We start from the raw sequence: 15,986 nt of genomic DNA, 5'->3' as shown, positions 1-15,986 counted from the left end.
ACACTGCCTAAATGCTAAACCGCTTTCTTGTCCCTGAAAAGCCTACACAACTTCGGGATTCGCGCTACTCCTTCACATAACCCCATGTGTGTCAATCTTTACATAAAAGATTATTAGCATTATCAGCAGCCAAGTGCGAGGAGGTGGGCGGGCCGTAGGAAGCGCGGGAAGTCCGGGGTGAGTGGGTCCGCCAGGCGACTCTGGTGCTTCACACAGCCCACCAAAATGAAGAAGCAGTTCTGCACTTTGGGAGGTATCCGCGGGCGCCGGCCCAGGGCACAGATGGAGGTGTTCTCTGCCCGCAGCCCAGCGGCTGTTCCCTGCCAACGGGTAGCACCCGCCTCCGCCCCCGACCCTGCAGCAGGCTGGCTCCGCCTCTGGCCCTCCGGCTGTCCCACGTGACCTGCCGTACAAGCCAACGCCTCCGCCGCGCCCAGGCCCCGCCCCCGTGACGTCTCACCGCCCTCTGATTGTCCGACTCTTGGGCCTCTTTCCGCCTTCGCTCATTGGCTGGCCAGGCGGACAGCGACACCCCCCCCACCGCTTTCCTCACGCACGAGGTCCCTGAGAACGCCGCGGGAGGGGGCGGGATTTGCTCCGGAGGGGCGGGGTGAGAGGGTTCCGCGCGGGTAAAGGGGCCGCCCCGAGCGCGGTCCGAGCGTTCAGCGGACTCGTGCCTTCTCGCCCTCCGGCCTCACCGCCAGCTCCTCCCTAGTCCGCCGCCGTCACCCGGGAAACCGGCTGTGCTCGCCCGCAGACCTGAAGCTGGTTTCATGGCAGCCTCGAAGAAAGCAGTTTTAGGGCCACTGGTGGGAGCTGTGGATCAGGGCACCAGCTCGACGCGCTTTTTGGTGAGCCGGGGGTGACGTTTAGAGGAGGCGCACAATATTCGGAATGGGAGTCCAGGGCCGGAGGGTCTGGGTGTCGCGTGCCCACCGCTCGCCTCTTGGGACCCTGGGTCCCGGTTCCAGGGCTTGGGAGGGACGTCCGACAGCGACGTGCCATGCTGAGGCTACCCCACCCAGGCCTAGGGGACCTCGGCCTCACCCGACCCCTTCGGCTGAGTTGAACTGTCGCTGTCTTGGTGCTGGAGTTGGGTCACCTATTAATAGGGGACCTCAAAAAGGGACCTGGAACTCCGGAGCATCCGCGCAAAGCAGCCTGTCTGCAGCAGGGGACAGGTGGCCACACTGACCACTGCAGCGCTCTTCCCCAGGAGCATTTGGCTTGCCAGGCACAGGACGTCCTTGGGTGAGGGAAAGCTGTGTCACGGCTGTGGTAGCCTAACAGTCCTTTGGAGCAGTAGATCGTATAAAGTATTACCGCGATGATGCCTTGTCATCCCCACAGAAAATTACAGAGGGTAGAATGCTGAGGGGTGGAGGGTGCACAGAACACATTAGGAAACCATCACACTACCCGCTTTTGCCAGAATCCTCACTGAGTTGTGAACACTCGGCACACATCTCCTGTGGTACTCTGCCCACTACACGCTAATGACTGTCCTCTCTATACTTCTCACCATGATTTGACAGGGAAAATCTGTTTTCGTTTTTAACATTTGATAGCAGTGTTCTACCATTAAAAAGTGCTGTTGAAGTGACCCCCTTGCTTATTTTGTTTCAAGTTACTGTTTCAAGTTACTGTCACACTTTACAGGCATTAAGTTCAGTCAGGTTTTAAAATATTTTAGATGAATTTTGGTTGGTAAAAAGACCACACTTTCAATAGACATTTGACTAACGTGGCAGCTTGCTGTAAATAATTAGTGATTGTTTAGTCCCATCTTCCTTCAGATCTTTTTCTGCATCCTTTTTTGTGTATGACATACAAATGTATGTGTACATTTATGTATATGTACATATACATTATGTATAAATATGTATGAATGTATATTGGATTCTATTTAACTGATATCTGACTAAAATCACATTTATGCTTTAGTCTTGACACTTTTGTTGTTTAAACTGAAAAATTCAGTCCAGTTTTAGTTTGAATTTTATTTAAGGACCTCCTTCCACCAGCTCTTGAATTGTTTCTCTCTTGCTCACCTAGGGCAGTTTTGCTCTTTGTCTTATTTTTATAAATCTTTATAAAGTAGTCCTGAATCATAAATAACAAAGTCAACTAACTGTATTTGGTTAATATATGAACTACATAATTAACATAACAACCTTTTTTTAAAAGATTTATTCATTTTTTTATTTGAAATGGAGATTTTACAGAGAATAGTGGACACAGCGTTGGCCCCTTTTGCCACCTTAAAAAAAAGGTTTATTTTACTTGGAAGTGTTACAGAGAGAGAGGGAGACAGAGATCTGTCCACTGATTCAGTCCCCTAATGGCCACATCAGCCAGAGCTGAGCCTTCTAAAGCCAGGAGCCAGGAACTTCCTCTGTGTCTCCCACGTGGGTGCAGGGGCCCAGACACTTGGGTCATCTCCCACTGCTTTTCCAAACACATTAGCAGGGAGCTGGAAGGGCAGTGGAGCAGCCAGGACATGGACCGGTGCCCATTTTGTGACTTTACCCAGCACACCACAATGCCGGTTCCTCATCTTCCCACTTAAGAACATGAAGATATTTGTGCCAGGGAACTGGATTGATTTTTAAAGCCATATTCAAGAGTTGCTCACACATTTATCTGGGAGTCAGGCACAGAACAGAAGTCCAGTGCTACCCAATCTTCATATTCTTTAAGAATGGTTGTAGTCTGTAGTTTTCAACTTATAAATGTCAACAATTACTTCATAAAGAACTGAGGACCAAACCCAAGCACAGTGATTCTTCTCAGAGTTTACAGCCTTTGCCCTTAATGAAAGTGGGTAAAATATTTCTTAACTGTGGAGGCTTCCTTTTTTGGAGCTAGCCTGAACATATTTGCCTTCTTTTTGATTCTTCATTGTTGTTGTCCATGTGACTCAACAATCTTAGTATCCTCTGTAGGTTGTTCATAGTCCCTCAAATTCTGTTCTACATCAGTGGAGGAGGAATTAAGCAACTTTATATAACCACAACAAATTGATTGTTCAGTGGGTAACATGAACAACATGAACCTTCAGTGATTGAGTTCTGGTTACTGAGCTGTGTTTGGCATGATTTCAATGAGTAAACAACTGTGCTATTTCTGCACACTCCCATCCTGCTTAAAGAATGATAAAAAAAAAGTTTGCCAATCAAGGTGTCTGTTCTTTGAGAAGCAACTATGAAAGAATGTTTCAAGGCAGATTAAATGGTTTTAAAAGATCCTGCGTGGAGTTCATATAACTCTGGGGATGGCTTAGCCAGCCATTTTTTGACCCCCCCCCCCCTTGATTATAGGGAAAGAGGTTGCTGAACTCCTCCTTGTGAAATGCAGATAACGGATTTGCTGAATAAGTGCTTCAATCACCAGCTGATTCCCAGGAGTTATCCCAGTCTTATTGTCCCATATTGTAATGAGGACTGAAAAATAATCACTTAACCTTATCAGGAAAGAAAACAGTCATAAGGAAACGTTTACCGTTAAATGTATTTAAGTAATTCCCTGCCATGAATTTCATGTTTAATTTAGCTTTCACAAGATCAACAAACTCCAGGATCTAAGCTTTCTTTTCCCTTTCACTCTGTTAATAATATTAGCTTTCTCTCATAAAGAGGAGTTTTATTCATGCTATTTCATTTAAGAGAAATGCCTCTTGCCTTTGCTTTATATCTGCTTCTCATTCTGCTCTGCCTCTAGTGTCTCAAGTGCCATCTCGGTACAAGTCAGGCCCTCAAATTTCCCACCCTTCCCACAACACTTCTGTATATCTCTATTTATAGCTCTTATCTCTGCCCCCTTATTATAATTATGTAGTTGCACTACTTGAGAGAAAGGATCTCCTGTTAAGCCTCTTTAATCTTTGTTTCCTGAAAAAGTCTTGATCAATGTAACAAACCAGCATGCATTTTGTTACCAGGAAGCTATTTTATTGAGTAGCCTTCTTGTTTTTCTTTAACAGATCAACGGTTTGAATTTTGATTTTCCTTCTTTTTAACAGACATCTATATATTTATTTATTTGAAAAGCAGAGTTAGAGAGAGAGAGAGAGAGAGAGAGAGAGAGAGAGAAAGAGAGACAGGGAGGAAGAGAGAAATACATAGATACAAAAACATCTTCCATGCATTGATTTATTGGGTGACCACAATGGCCAGGGCCAGCCCAGGCCTGGCTAAGCAGAACCTGGGTTCCTAGATCTCCCACATGAGTTGCAGGGACACAGGACAGGTCTCCCACGTGAGTAGCAGGGTCCCAAGTACTTGGTCCATGTGATGCTTTCCTAGGTGCAGTAGCCAAGACTAAGTGGTGCCCATATGAGATGCCAGTGTTGCAGTGTGCCTGCCTCAGGCTTAACATTTTACCTTGCCCCTCAAAAATATGAAAACTTTCTGACTTGGGTATTTTTGATGATTTTTATTTTAAAAGTAGACCTATAGTTTTTGAACATTTTAATTTTCTGTAAAGTTCTCAAATAATTCCTCTTGGGGACCCTCTGCGTATGTTTTATACGAAAGGAAAATGTACAGCTTGTTTGACAGGAAAATAAACTATGGGTTGACACATGCTTTTCCATATTGCAGAATGGGAACTTATTGGAAAGGGAGTTAGTGTAACAGACTTTGTTTTATTTTTTTAAAGATTTATTTTATTTTTATCGTAAAGTCAGATATACAGAGAAGAGAGGCAGAGAGGAAGATCTTCTGTCTGTTGATTCACTCCCCAAGTGGCCGCAATGGCCAGAGCTGTACTGATCTGAAGCTAGGAGCCAGGAGCCTCTTCCGGATCTCCCACGCAGGTGCAGGGTCCCAAGGCTTTGAGCTGTCCTCGACTGCTTTCCCAGGCCACAAGCAGGGAGCTGGATGAGAAGCAGGGCCACGGGGATTAGAACTGGTGCCCATATGGGATCCGGACACATGCGAGGTAAGGTCTTTAGCTACTAGGTTATTATGCTAGACCCAGTGTAACAGATTCTAAGGAGGAGCCATTTCTTTATGACACAAAAGTTTCAGCTTAAAAAATTTCCTTTGATTTGATAACTTCTTTTTTTTCTCATTAAGTTGAACATTTTCAAGAAGGCATGGAATGCACTGTGACTATACTGTGTTGAAGACTTCAGCATTATCTCATTTAATTTTTTTTAACAATTCTATTTTGAAGGAAGTGATAGAATACTCCTTTACATTGATGGTTAGATTGAGTGAGGATTGTCCCCAAAGTCAAACTTTTGTGGTAGAAGTAGGATTCAAGGTCAGATATGTCACATTCTAAAGCTTGTCTTCCGATTAGTACCTGAATCCTGTCCGGCTGCCTTGAAGACTGAAGGGAAGCGGGGCAAATGTGAAAGGCCATCTCCTAACCTAGCTATCAAAGCCACTTCTGATTATGATCACAAAAGAATGAATTTTCACCAAGAAACGTATCTATGGATCTATTCCACAGTGTATATATACAAAATGTTACCTTTGAATAAATGTTGCATGTTATGATCATTTTGTGACTCATTCAGCAGGTCCTGGGCAGGGCTCAGGTGTGTTGTCATGCAGAATGATTGTGTAATTGCTTTGTTTCAACAGCCAGTGTATGTGAAGAATGACTTGAATTGTACTTCCATGCTTGTTTTGGCAGGAAAAGTTGCTTTGGCTGCAGTTGTCTTCTCATACTTAGAGAGCTCCTAAGGCTTATGGATGAATTTCCGCTTTCTTTCATTTATTTACTCAAAACTTATTTATTAAATCCCTTATGTGCCAGAGACTAAGGCACAGTAAATTTGGTGAAACTTAATTTGATACATAGATAGAATGAGACAACTCCTTTTTCTTTAAGATTTGTTTAAAAGGCAGAATTTGCAGTGAGAAACAGAAGCTTCCATCACTCCCCAAATAGCCACAATGACCAGGGCCTGTAGTTCCAGGAGCTTAGAACTCTATCTGGGTGCCCCAAATGGGTGACAGGAACCAAAACACTTGGGATCATTCTTCACTCCCTTCCCAGGAGCACTAGCAGGGAGCTAGGTTAGAAATAGAGCAACTGGGTCTTGAACTCATGCTCGTGAGGTGCCAACATTGTAGGCTACAATGCTGGCTCCTGATTTTTTGTTGGATAGTTCCTACCTACCTCATTAACTATTTTTTTGCCCGTAATGTTATGTAAGTGGTGTGAACACATAATATCAGGCAACTGCCATTTGCTTTTTTTTTTTTTTAAGATTTATTTTATTTTTATTGCAAAGTCAGATATACCGAGAGGAGGCGAGATAGAGAGGAAGATCTTCTGTCCAATGATTCACTCCCCAAGTGACCACAATGGCCAGTGCTGCACCGATCCGAAGCCAGGAGCCAGTAACTTCCTCCAGCTCTTCCACATGGGTGCAGGGTCCCAAGGCTTTGGGCCGTCCTCGACTGCTTTTCCAGGCCACAGGCAGGAAGCTGGATGGGAAGTGGAGGTGCCGAGATTAGAACCGGCACCCATATGGGATCCCAGTGTGTTCAAGACGAGGACTTTAGTTGCTAGGCCATGCCGCCAGGCTCGCCATTTGCTTTTATTTTACTGTTTCACAAGCCTTATTTAAGAGCTTTCAGTCTTGAGCTCTTTGAGAGGCAGAACAGTGTCTTTGCCCCAAAGCATGTGGCAGGTGCTCATTAAATGAATCAACTTCAGCAGCAAAGGGTCTACAGAACTCAGATGTGTTAACTAGAACTCTTGGCTTATGAGAACAGGAAGTCAAAACTTAAAGGGTATTTATTGACAGATATAGCTGAGTTAGGCGTATATGCATATGCTCTTTAATACAATTTCATCTAAGAAAAATGTGACACTGGCATTTGCTATTGTTAAAAATTCCAATGTCTTGTTGGAAGATGCCATTAAACCCTTTTCTGATCCTGTTTTCAATAAACAGACATTTTTAGCTAGAGTTTTTTTGCTTTTAAAAAAAAGTTTTTTTTTTTATTGCGAAGTCAGATTTATAGAGAAAAGAGGAGAGACAGAGGAAGATCTTCTGTCCATTGGTTCACTCCCCAAGTGACCACAATGGACGGAGCTGTGCTGATCCGAAGCCAGGAGCTCTTCCAGGTCTCCCACACGGTTGCAGGGTCCCAAGGCTTTGGGCCGTCCTCGACTGCTTTCCCAGACCATAAGCAGGGAGCTGGATGGGAAGCAGGGCTGTCTGGATTAGAACCGGTGCCCATATGGGATCCTGGTGCTTTCCAGGTGAGGACTTTGGCTGCTAGGCCACCGCACTGGGCCCTGAGTTTTTTGCTTTGTATTTTAAGTTTCAGTCATTCAAATTTATGAACTGTCATGATGTTCTTGAGAAGGAGTTTCGCTTCCTGAGTAATGTCTTATCACATAGTAAAGTTTAATGTGCCATAAAAATGTAAGCCAGTGGGGAAGTCACGTGTGGAGGGAAATGAATGTGCATGTTTATGATGGAACAGCAGAATTAAGAATTAGTCAGAGGGTAAATGAGGCAAGCCTAGGACAGTTACTCCACAAGGAGAGCATTTCATGTTTCCATGTTGCTCCTTGTTATAAGACAGAGAATGTGGGCCCGGTGTAGTAGCTTAGTGCCAGAAGTCCTCACCTTGCATGTGCCAGTTCATGTGCCGGCTGACCTACTTCCAACCCAGTTCTTTGCTTGTGGCCTGGTAAAGCAGTGGAGGGTGGCCCAAAGCCTTGGGACCCAACACCTGCGTGGAACACTCAGAAGGATATCCTGTCTCTTTGCTTTGGATCTGCTCAGCTCCAGGCATTGCGGCACCTTGGAGAGTGAATCAGCAGATGGAAGATCTTTTTCTCTATCTGTCCTCCTCTGCGTATATCTGCCTTTCCAATAAATATAAGTAAACATTACAAAAAAAGAGAATGCAGGCATTATCGCAAAAGATTACTTTCAAACATTTTTTGTAAGAATAGTTTACCTTATTTTTTTAATTTTACCTGCTTCTTCCCAGTCTGGAAGTGAGTCATTATTTAGGCACAAAGGTGACTGTAGAACTGATGATTTCTAAGTCTAATTCTACCACTTTTTTTTTATTGATTACATTGTATTATGTGATACAGTTTCATTGGAACTGGAAATCACCCCACCCCTCTCCCCGCCCTCCCCCCATGTGGAATATTCCACTTTGTTGCATATCCACTGATCAAGTACAGTTGAGATTCCCTCTTTGCAAGCATAAACTAAACATAGAGTCCAACATCTTATAGTCCAATCTAGTTCCTCAGCTTCCTGGGGTAATTCTACCACTTATAAATAATAGTAATAATCATAATGTAGCAATAATAACTGCAGTATTTGTAACATTGGGTGTATACTGTTTGTCTGCACTGTAGTAAATTCCTTTCCAGTGCAAACTTTCCTTGTTTCTTTCATTTTTTGGTAAGTTTTATTTATTTTGATTGGAAAATGAGATTTACAGAGAGAAGGAAAGACAGAAAAATCTTCTATCCACTAGTTCACTCCTCAAGTGGCCGCAATGGCCGGAGCTGAGCCTATCTAGAGCCAGGAACCAGGAGCTTCTTCTGAGTCCCACATGGGTGCAAGGTCCCCAAGGCTTTGGGCTCTCTTCTACTGCCTTCCCAGGCCACAAGAAGGGAGCTGGCTGGGAAGTGGAGCAACCAGGATACAAACCAGTGCCCATATTGGATCCTTGTGCATGCAAGGCTACGATTTAGCCACTAGGCTACTGTGCTGGATGCAGTAGCTTTCATTTTAAGTTTCCCTTTCCCCAAAGCAAAAGCTGGAATTGGGACACAATTTTGGTTTAGAGAGGAATACAGAACTGGTGTAATTAGGATTTTGTCACCTGTTGGTGGTGATGGTAGTAGAACTAATAGTGACAATTAGCAGTAGCAACAGCCATAGCAATCATATCTTTCAGATCCATTTTATTGAGCCCTATATTCAATATTGTTTCTAAGATATTTTGCTTAATCCTTTTGGTAAATGGGGATGTCAAGGCTCAGAAAAGTTCAACAGTTAATGTGGGTGGGACTGGAGCTTTACCTTCTGGGCTTTTTTAGCCTCTGCATTATACCAAGTACAAGTTTCTCGCCTTTCCGGCCCACACAAAATTCTGAGAACAGTTCTTGACCATCTCTACTATGTGTTGGAGCTGTACCTGAAACACAAGCTATATGCTATGGGATTTGCAATTTCCTTATCCCTTCCTGATTTGTAACTAATGTTCGTACATATTCTTGTCTTGTAAACCCTGCTCATCAGTTCTGCTCACCTGTGTTGTCTCATTCCTGAGTGTTCTGGATTCCCGCTTGTACCTTTTTAATTGAATCTCTTTCTGTACTTCGCTGTATTTTTCTCCTTTTCTAAAAAAGGATTTATTTATTTGAAAAAGTTGCACTGAGTGAGGGAAAGACAGAAAGATCTTCACTCCCCAAGTGGCTGTGAAGGCCGGGCTGTGCCAGTCCAAAGCCAGGAGCTAGGAGCTTCTTCCTTGCTCCCACATGCGTGCAGGTGCATCAGAACACTTGGGCCATCTGCTGCTTTCCAAGGTGCATTAGCAGGGAACTGAGTGGGAAGTAGAGCAGTTGAATTGCGAACCTGTACCCATATAGGATATTGCCTTCACAGGCAGTGGTTTTACCCATTACACCCTGGTAGCCCTAGGTTATAAACTTCATTATATTTATTGCCACTTAATGGATGATTAAAAAATCATGACTGGTATCAGTATGATTTCGGATTGAAAAAATACTGAATTGGTGTTCATAAAACTTGATGTGTATTCCGTTTTGTATTGTCAACTCCCTTGTAGGAAATATGAGTGTTATAATAGTGCCTTGGGTTTCAGTTGGTGTTGCTCAATTTTTACCTTGGAAATCCATTGTTAACATCATTTCCGGAAGAGTTTAAATTTGAAAGCCAGTCAAAATGTGAACTGTAGGGTGGAGCATGCTCCCAAGGCGTGGTTGAGGTTCCCTGTTCTTCTTTTCATGCTTCTTAGAGGCAGAGAGCTCAGGTTTTGTTGTTGTTGTTGTTTGTTTTGTTTTGTTTTGTTTTTTAAGCAGGCTTAATTCAGTTAATTTTTCTGATTTAAAAAACTATGTTGTAGCTACAGCTGGATCCTAGACCCTCTGTGCAGAAATTCTGGTGTGTCTTTGAAAGATGGTCTGTGAGTTCCTGATAGAGAGACTTGCTTACTGTAGTCTCTTTCCTAATGCCAGGGGTCAGATGACTGTAGTTCTTGAAGATAATATCAAAGGTAGCCTTGGCAAAATTGCCCAGGTGTCAGTGCCTTCCCCCTGCCAACTGAGATGTAGCAGTCATTGCCAGGCAGCAGCAGCTTTGTGAGGACAGTGGCAAGACGATGGCAGTGCATGTGGAAGGGGGAATGAGGTGCACCAGCACAGAGACACAGTGTGCAGTCGCCTGGCAAGGCATGTTGTCCCTGTGGTCTCTTTGCATAGGCACAGCGCAGAGCTTGCTGAGGTTCCTGGCTTCTTGACCTTGGCCACCTCCTTGCAGTGTTTCGTACCCAGGCTGAGAATACCATTGTAGTCCCTGATACTGTGAACCTGATTCGCTAACCAGCCCGACTCTGCTTCTGCAGTACTATAGTCTTCAAAACTCATGCTTTTTGTTTTCTTTTAAACTTTTTTTTATTACAAAGGCAGATATACAGGTAGAAGAGACAGAGAGGAAGATATTCCGTCTCTGGATCACTCCACAAGCGCTGCAATGGCTGGAGCTGAGCCTATCTGAAGCCAGAAGCTAGGAGCTTCTTTACGGTCTTCCACGCAGGTGCAGGGTCCCAAGGCTTTGGACTGTCCTCAACTACTTTCCCAGGGCACAAGCAGGGAGCTGGATGGGAAGTGAAGCAGTCAGGACATGAACCCAAGTCCATATGTGATGATGGGGCTTATAGGTAATGGATTAGCCCATTGAGCTACTGTGAAAGCCCCATGGGAGCATATTTTGAATATGCTAAGCCAGAGGATTTCTTTTTCTTTTTTTTTTTTTAAGATTTTTTTTATTGGAAAATCAGATATATACAGAGAGGAGAGACAGATAGGAAGATCTTCCATCTGCTGATTTTCTCCCCAAGCGACTGCAACAGCCAGAGCTGTGCCGACCTGAAGCCAGGAGCCAGGAGCTTCCTCCAGGTCTCCTACATGGGTGCAGGGTCCCAAGGCTTTGGACTGTCCTCAATTACTTTCCCAGGCCACAAGCAGGGAGCTGGATGGGAAATGGGGCTGCCGGGATTAGAACCAGTGGCCATATGGGATCCTGTCACTTGCAAGGTGAGGACTTTAGCCACTAGGCTTCTGTGCCGTGCCCAGGCCAGAGGAATTCTTGCATAGTTTCTAGTGCCCATAGACTCGTTCTGTCTTAAATATTTTCTTAAAATTGTTTTCATTACTGTACACTTGTGTGTCCAAACTTTAGGTGATCTTCAAGTTAGATAAATTTCAAAGTTTAAAATGACAAGATGAGAAGAGTGTCTGTCATTTTCTGTTTCTTGTTCCTTGCCTTCGAATGATTTCTTTTTTAATGAGGATGATTCCTAAACAAGAGACCACATTAGTTAATAAAAGCAAGCTATGCAGCCCCTGCCATCTTTAGTTGGTAATTTTTTTGTTAGGTCTGCTTGAAAATAATGTAGTAGTGTTCTTGTTACTGAACAGTGAACATACTGAGAACATTCATGGGGAGTACATTACCCTCCATCATGGCAGTTTGTGGAAATAGCATTAGCCTTTGCACATTTCTCCAGGTACTGACAAATGGACAGCCAAAAGGCTTCATTATGATTTTTTATGTGAATCCGGGAGGGAAAAATGCTCTATAATTCTGCTGTCCAGTATGATAGGCACTAGTCACATGTAGCTAATGATCACTTTCAATGTAGCTAGCCTGAACTAAAATACACTGTTAAAAGTGGTAGCAATCTTCTTAGGCTCAGAGCTCTAAGGAAGTAGTGAGGTCTCAGCTCCTTTCTGGCAGGTCCAAATAGTGTGTAGTTGACTGGCTTCACACTCTATTATGGTTAATAGAATTTACCAAAATCCTTCCCTTTGCCTCTCCAAGGCCTATGAATTCATTATCAGAATGAGAACCCTGAAGTTAGCTTAGTTAAAACTCGGAGGGGATGAAACAAGGGTCCCACTCCATTTATAGCCCCATAGGTCCACTGTTTCAGTTGTTACTAATCCATCCAGCCGAAAAGGACACCTCGTTTTTAACCCAGATTACTTTGGGGATATGAGAATGGCAAGAGACTGGCAATAATACGGGTAATAAGAGTATATAGTTTTAGTTTCTTTTTTTTTTTTAGATTTATTTATTTTTTATTGGAGAGGCAAGTATGCAGAGGAGGAGAGACAGAGAGGAAAAACTTCCATCCAATGGTTCACTCCCCAAGTGGCTGCAATGGCTTTGGGCCATCCTCAACTGCTTTCCCAGGCCACAAGCAGGGAGCTGGATGGGAAGCAGGGCTGCTGGGATTAGAACCAGTGCCCATATGGAATCCAGACGCATGCAAGATGAGGACTTTAGCCACTAGACTATTGTGCTGAGCCTGGCTTTAGTTTCTTATTGGATTTTTGTGTCACATGGCTGCTTCTCGTTTTTTTTTTTCCCCCTCCATTGAGTGCCTTATAATAGACCATACATTATAAAACATTCAAGTATTGATTGAACCCCAACTTTGTTCACAAAATAAATGAAGCCAGTATCATAGACTTATACTATAAACTTGAAGGAGCTGCCATCCTAAAGACATACCCTAAATTATATAATTGGATATTGCCAGAGTTTTGTCAAGTGCCTTCTGTTTGTAGTCTGTCAAGTTAACCTTTGACTTGTAAGATATGTTATCTCCTGAAAGAACTTCAGAATTTGCCCTTTTGTGTGGTTATGATCTTCTTCAGAGATGCAGGAGATACATTTTGATGTGAAGGGCGGAGGGCGAAAAACCATAGTGTTTTTTCTCAATTGTTTAGTCTTTTTTGTTTTGTTTTGTTTTATATTTATATATACACATATGCACTTTTATTTTTTCTTAGTCTGCATTGAACCAGGTAGTTTTTTCCAGGAAACCTGGTCATGGAAATGCTTCTTTACTATTTGGAAATTACTTTCTTGCTGCACTTATGTTGGCTTTAGAAGGAGACATTAATTAAATATGCATTTTTCTTGGAATGAGTAAGTCCTTTGGTACTCAAGTGTAGATCCTGCTGGGTGGAAGACAGTGCATATGAAAAAATATTGTTAAGTTTTAAAAAGTGCCATTTAGTGACATTGAAATTGTATAGATTTATGCAGCAGTTTTTTATTAGTTTCCATCCCTTGATTTAAGTGCTTTATCAAAGATCAGCAATTTACGATGTCACAGAGAGTATTAAATTGCCGTGGCAGGGCACCCTGTGGCTGTATTATCCTCTTAAGGGCTGGATGCAGTCCTTCACTTGCCTTCAAAGGAATTCACACACAATCCTTTTCTTATCATCTGCTTCTTGTCCCCATATTCAAGATGAAGGGAGAAGAGACCCTGTTACCGTTGTTTCAAACTTTAGATCAGGTCTTATTGTTGATTTTGCTATTCTCCAAAAATGATCCTGTACTATTAACTGGTAAATATGTTAACTTGTGTACAGTTGGAGAACCATTTTCATTTTTTAAAGAGTAAGTAATTGCCACTTTTTTTTTTATCTGAAGAGAATTTATTTCTGATGCTGTCATACAATTTTTTAGGATTCCTTTTGGAGAGAAAGTGTAACATTTTACATGCTATTTCATTTGACTGAATATATTAAATCTATGAATGAGAACCTCAGTTGCTGAATAATTTTAAGTATCATAGATTTTTACACTAACACTGCAATGTGTCTTCCAGGTTTTCAATTCAAAAACAGCAGAATTACTTAGTCATCATCAGGTGGAAATAAAACAAGAGTTTCCAAGAGAAGGGTATGTTTCCTAATTTGACGTGTAAAGACACATCGGGTTTATTATTCCGTCTCACCCACTTGCACTATGAATTTGTAAAGTAAACATGTCTAGATAGTCTCCTTAGAAGACTTGAGGGATTGATATTAGTCAGGAAAAGAAGAAATAACTTGGTAACTTGGAAAAACATGTATGTGCTGATGGCTTAGGAATTCAGATGTATATTAAATGCTAAAAATTTTTAAAACATGAAATATCAGAAATTTTGCATTGATTTGAAATCATTACTCTGCTTCCATCATTGCCAAAATACTATTTTGATGATATGAGTGCAAATAAAAAACATCTGCTTATAAAGTAGCACTCATCTAATGTTAAAAATAATCCTTTTGGTAATAGTTCTCATGTAGTAATTGTGACTAAGTATAATATAAAGTGTATCTAAAATTTAATGATACTTATGATAAAACTTTTGAAAAAACTCATAATTTCTTATATAATTAACTATATACCTGCTGTATTACACTCAAAGGAATTTGTCTAAAAGAAATGAAAAGTATATTTCCAGAGAAAGACTAAAATTGAATGTTTATAGCCCCTTTATTCACAGTAGTCCCAAACTGGGAACGATACATATGTCTATCACCAGTAGAATGGATAACTCGAAGACATTTGGCAGTCATTATAAGTGACGTGATATCTGAAACATATTGATATTATGAATAAAAAAGTAAAAAATAAAACATAGTATATGGCTGTATCTACAAATTAAGAATAAGCTAAATTAACATAGGATGCCAGAATTCTGAAAAATGGCTACTTACATGTGACTTAACTTGAAAAGGTTACATAGAAAAACTCTCGGGTGATGGAAATAATCTAACTTGTTGGAAATATTGGTTACATACATACATAATTTGTCAACTCAGCAAATTGTACCCTTTTTGGATCCATGTATTTCACATTCAAGTTCACCTCAATTTGAGAAAAAGAGAAATTGTGCCTTTCCAAATTGTGTTGTTTTCTTTCCATGAAAAGATGCTCTATTTTAGGAGCATTGTTTTGTTTAATAATAATATTAGTATTAGTAAAAAAACTACTGATATGTTAGCAACGTTAGAATGGCCATCCATAAGCCAAATTCCCATGCAGTTTGGAAAGAGAGTGCCTGGTTCATGGAAGGATGGAAATCACAAGTACATTGGAGGAGATTAGATTTTTGAAGGGAACTTGAACTTCAGAGAACTCAAAGCTGAGCAAAGAGAAGCATTCAGCTGGGGGCATCAAAAGCAGAGAATGGGCCTAATTGGAATTCTCTCACTACCTCCAGATCTAGGCAGGATTCTTTTAGTTTGGGTCATTTCTACTTTGGATTTTGACCAAGTACCATTTGTTTCTCCCAGCCTTCCTTTCCTTCTCATTTATTATTATTTATACTTACATTTGCAACTTTGAAAGTTTTTATTTATTTATTTATTTGAAAGGCAAAATTGCAGAGATAGAGAGAGCATGCTAGTGGTTTTATCCTGTGGTTCTCAAAGTGGCCTATGGGTAAGAGCTGGGCCAGGCTGAAACCAGGAGGCAAGAACTTCATCTACATGTACAACAAGGCTGCAGGGACTCAAATACTTGGGTTACCTGCTATTTTCCAGGGGATATTATTAAGAAGCTAAAGCAGAAGTGGAGCAGCCAGAACTTGAACAAGTGCTCAAATGTGATGCTGGTGTCACAGGCAGTTGCGTAACTCATTGTGCCACAGTGCTGTTCCTCTTCGTATTTACTATCGGCCTTTCATTGTTTGGAGGCAGTGGAACCTTACCCAGACTGCGCTAAAATTGATTCTCAAAGCTTTGATCCATCATTTGTTTGCACGAAACAATCATTAGAAAAAGTATTTTCCCTTCAATTCCCACAAAAATATTTGCAGGAAAAATGACATAAGATATTAAAATAATTAATTCACTTCTCAGAATTTCTTCTGCTTCCCAAATATCTTATTCCCAAGAATAATGACCACTTTCCTGTCTACTCAGAAATAATTAGTTATTGAAACTTG

General features: G+C 41.8%; 1 protein-coding gene across 6 annotated transcripts in view; it reads left to right on the top strand.

Moving 5' to 3' along the window:
- The first annotated feature begins 613 nt into the window (after positions 1 to 613).
- GK (glycerol kinase) overlaps positions 614 to 15,986 on the top strand; it is an 81,010-nt gene continuing 65,637 nt past the window's right edge. For 2 of the 6 annotated variants that reach the window (XM_012927766.2, XM_058658456.1), the window contains exons 1-2: positions 614 to 851; positions 13,878 to 13,951. In XM_012927766.2, the coding sequence (XP_012783220.1) occupies positions 774 to 851; positions 13,878 to 13,951 (152 nt within the window). In that variant the 5' untranslated portion in view covers positions 614 to 773. The remainder of the gene's footprint in view (positions 852 to 13,877; positions 13,952 to 15,986) is intronic. The other 4 variants (XM_004587831.3, XM_058658457.1, XM_058658458.1 and 1 more) reach the window with 3 other exon arrangements.

This window comes from Ochotona princeps, chromosome X, assembly GCF_030435755.1.
Source record: "Ochotona princeps isolate mOchPri1 chromosome X, mOchPri1.hap1, whole genome shotgun sequence".
Classification (NCBI taxonomy): domain Eukaryota; kingdom Metazoa; phylum Chordata; class Mammalia; order Lagomorpha; family Ochotonidae; genus Ochotona; species Ochotona princeps.
This window is presented reverse-complemented; position numbering and strand designations above follow the sequence as displayed.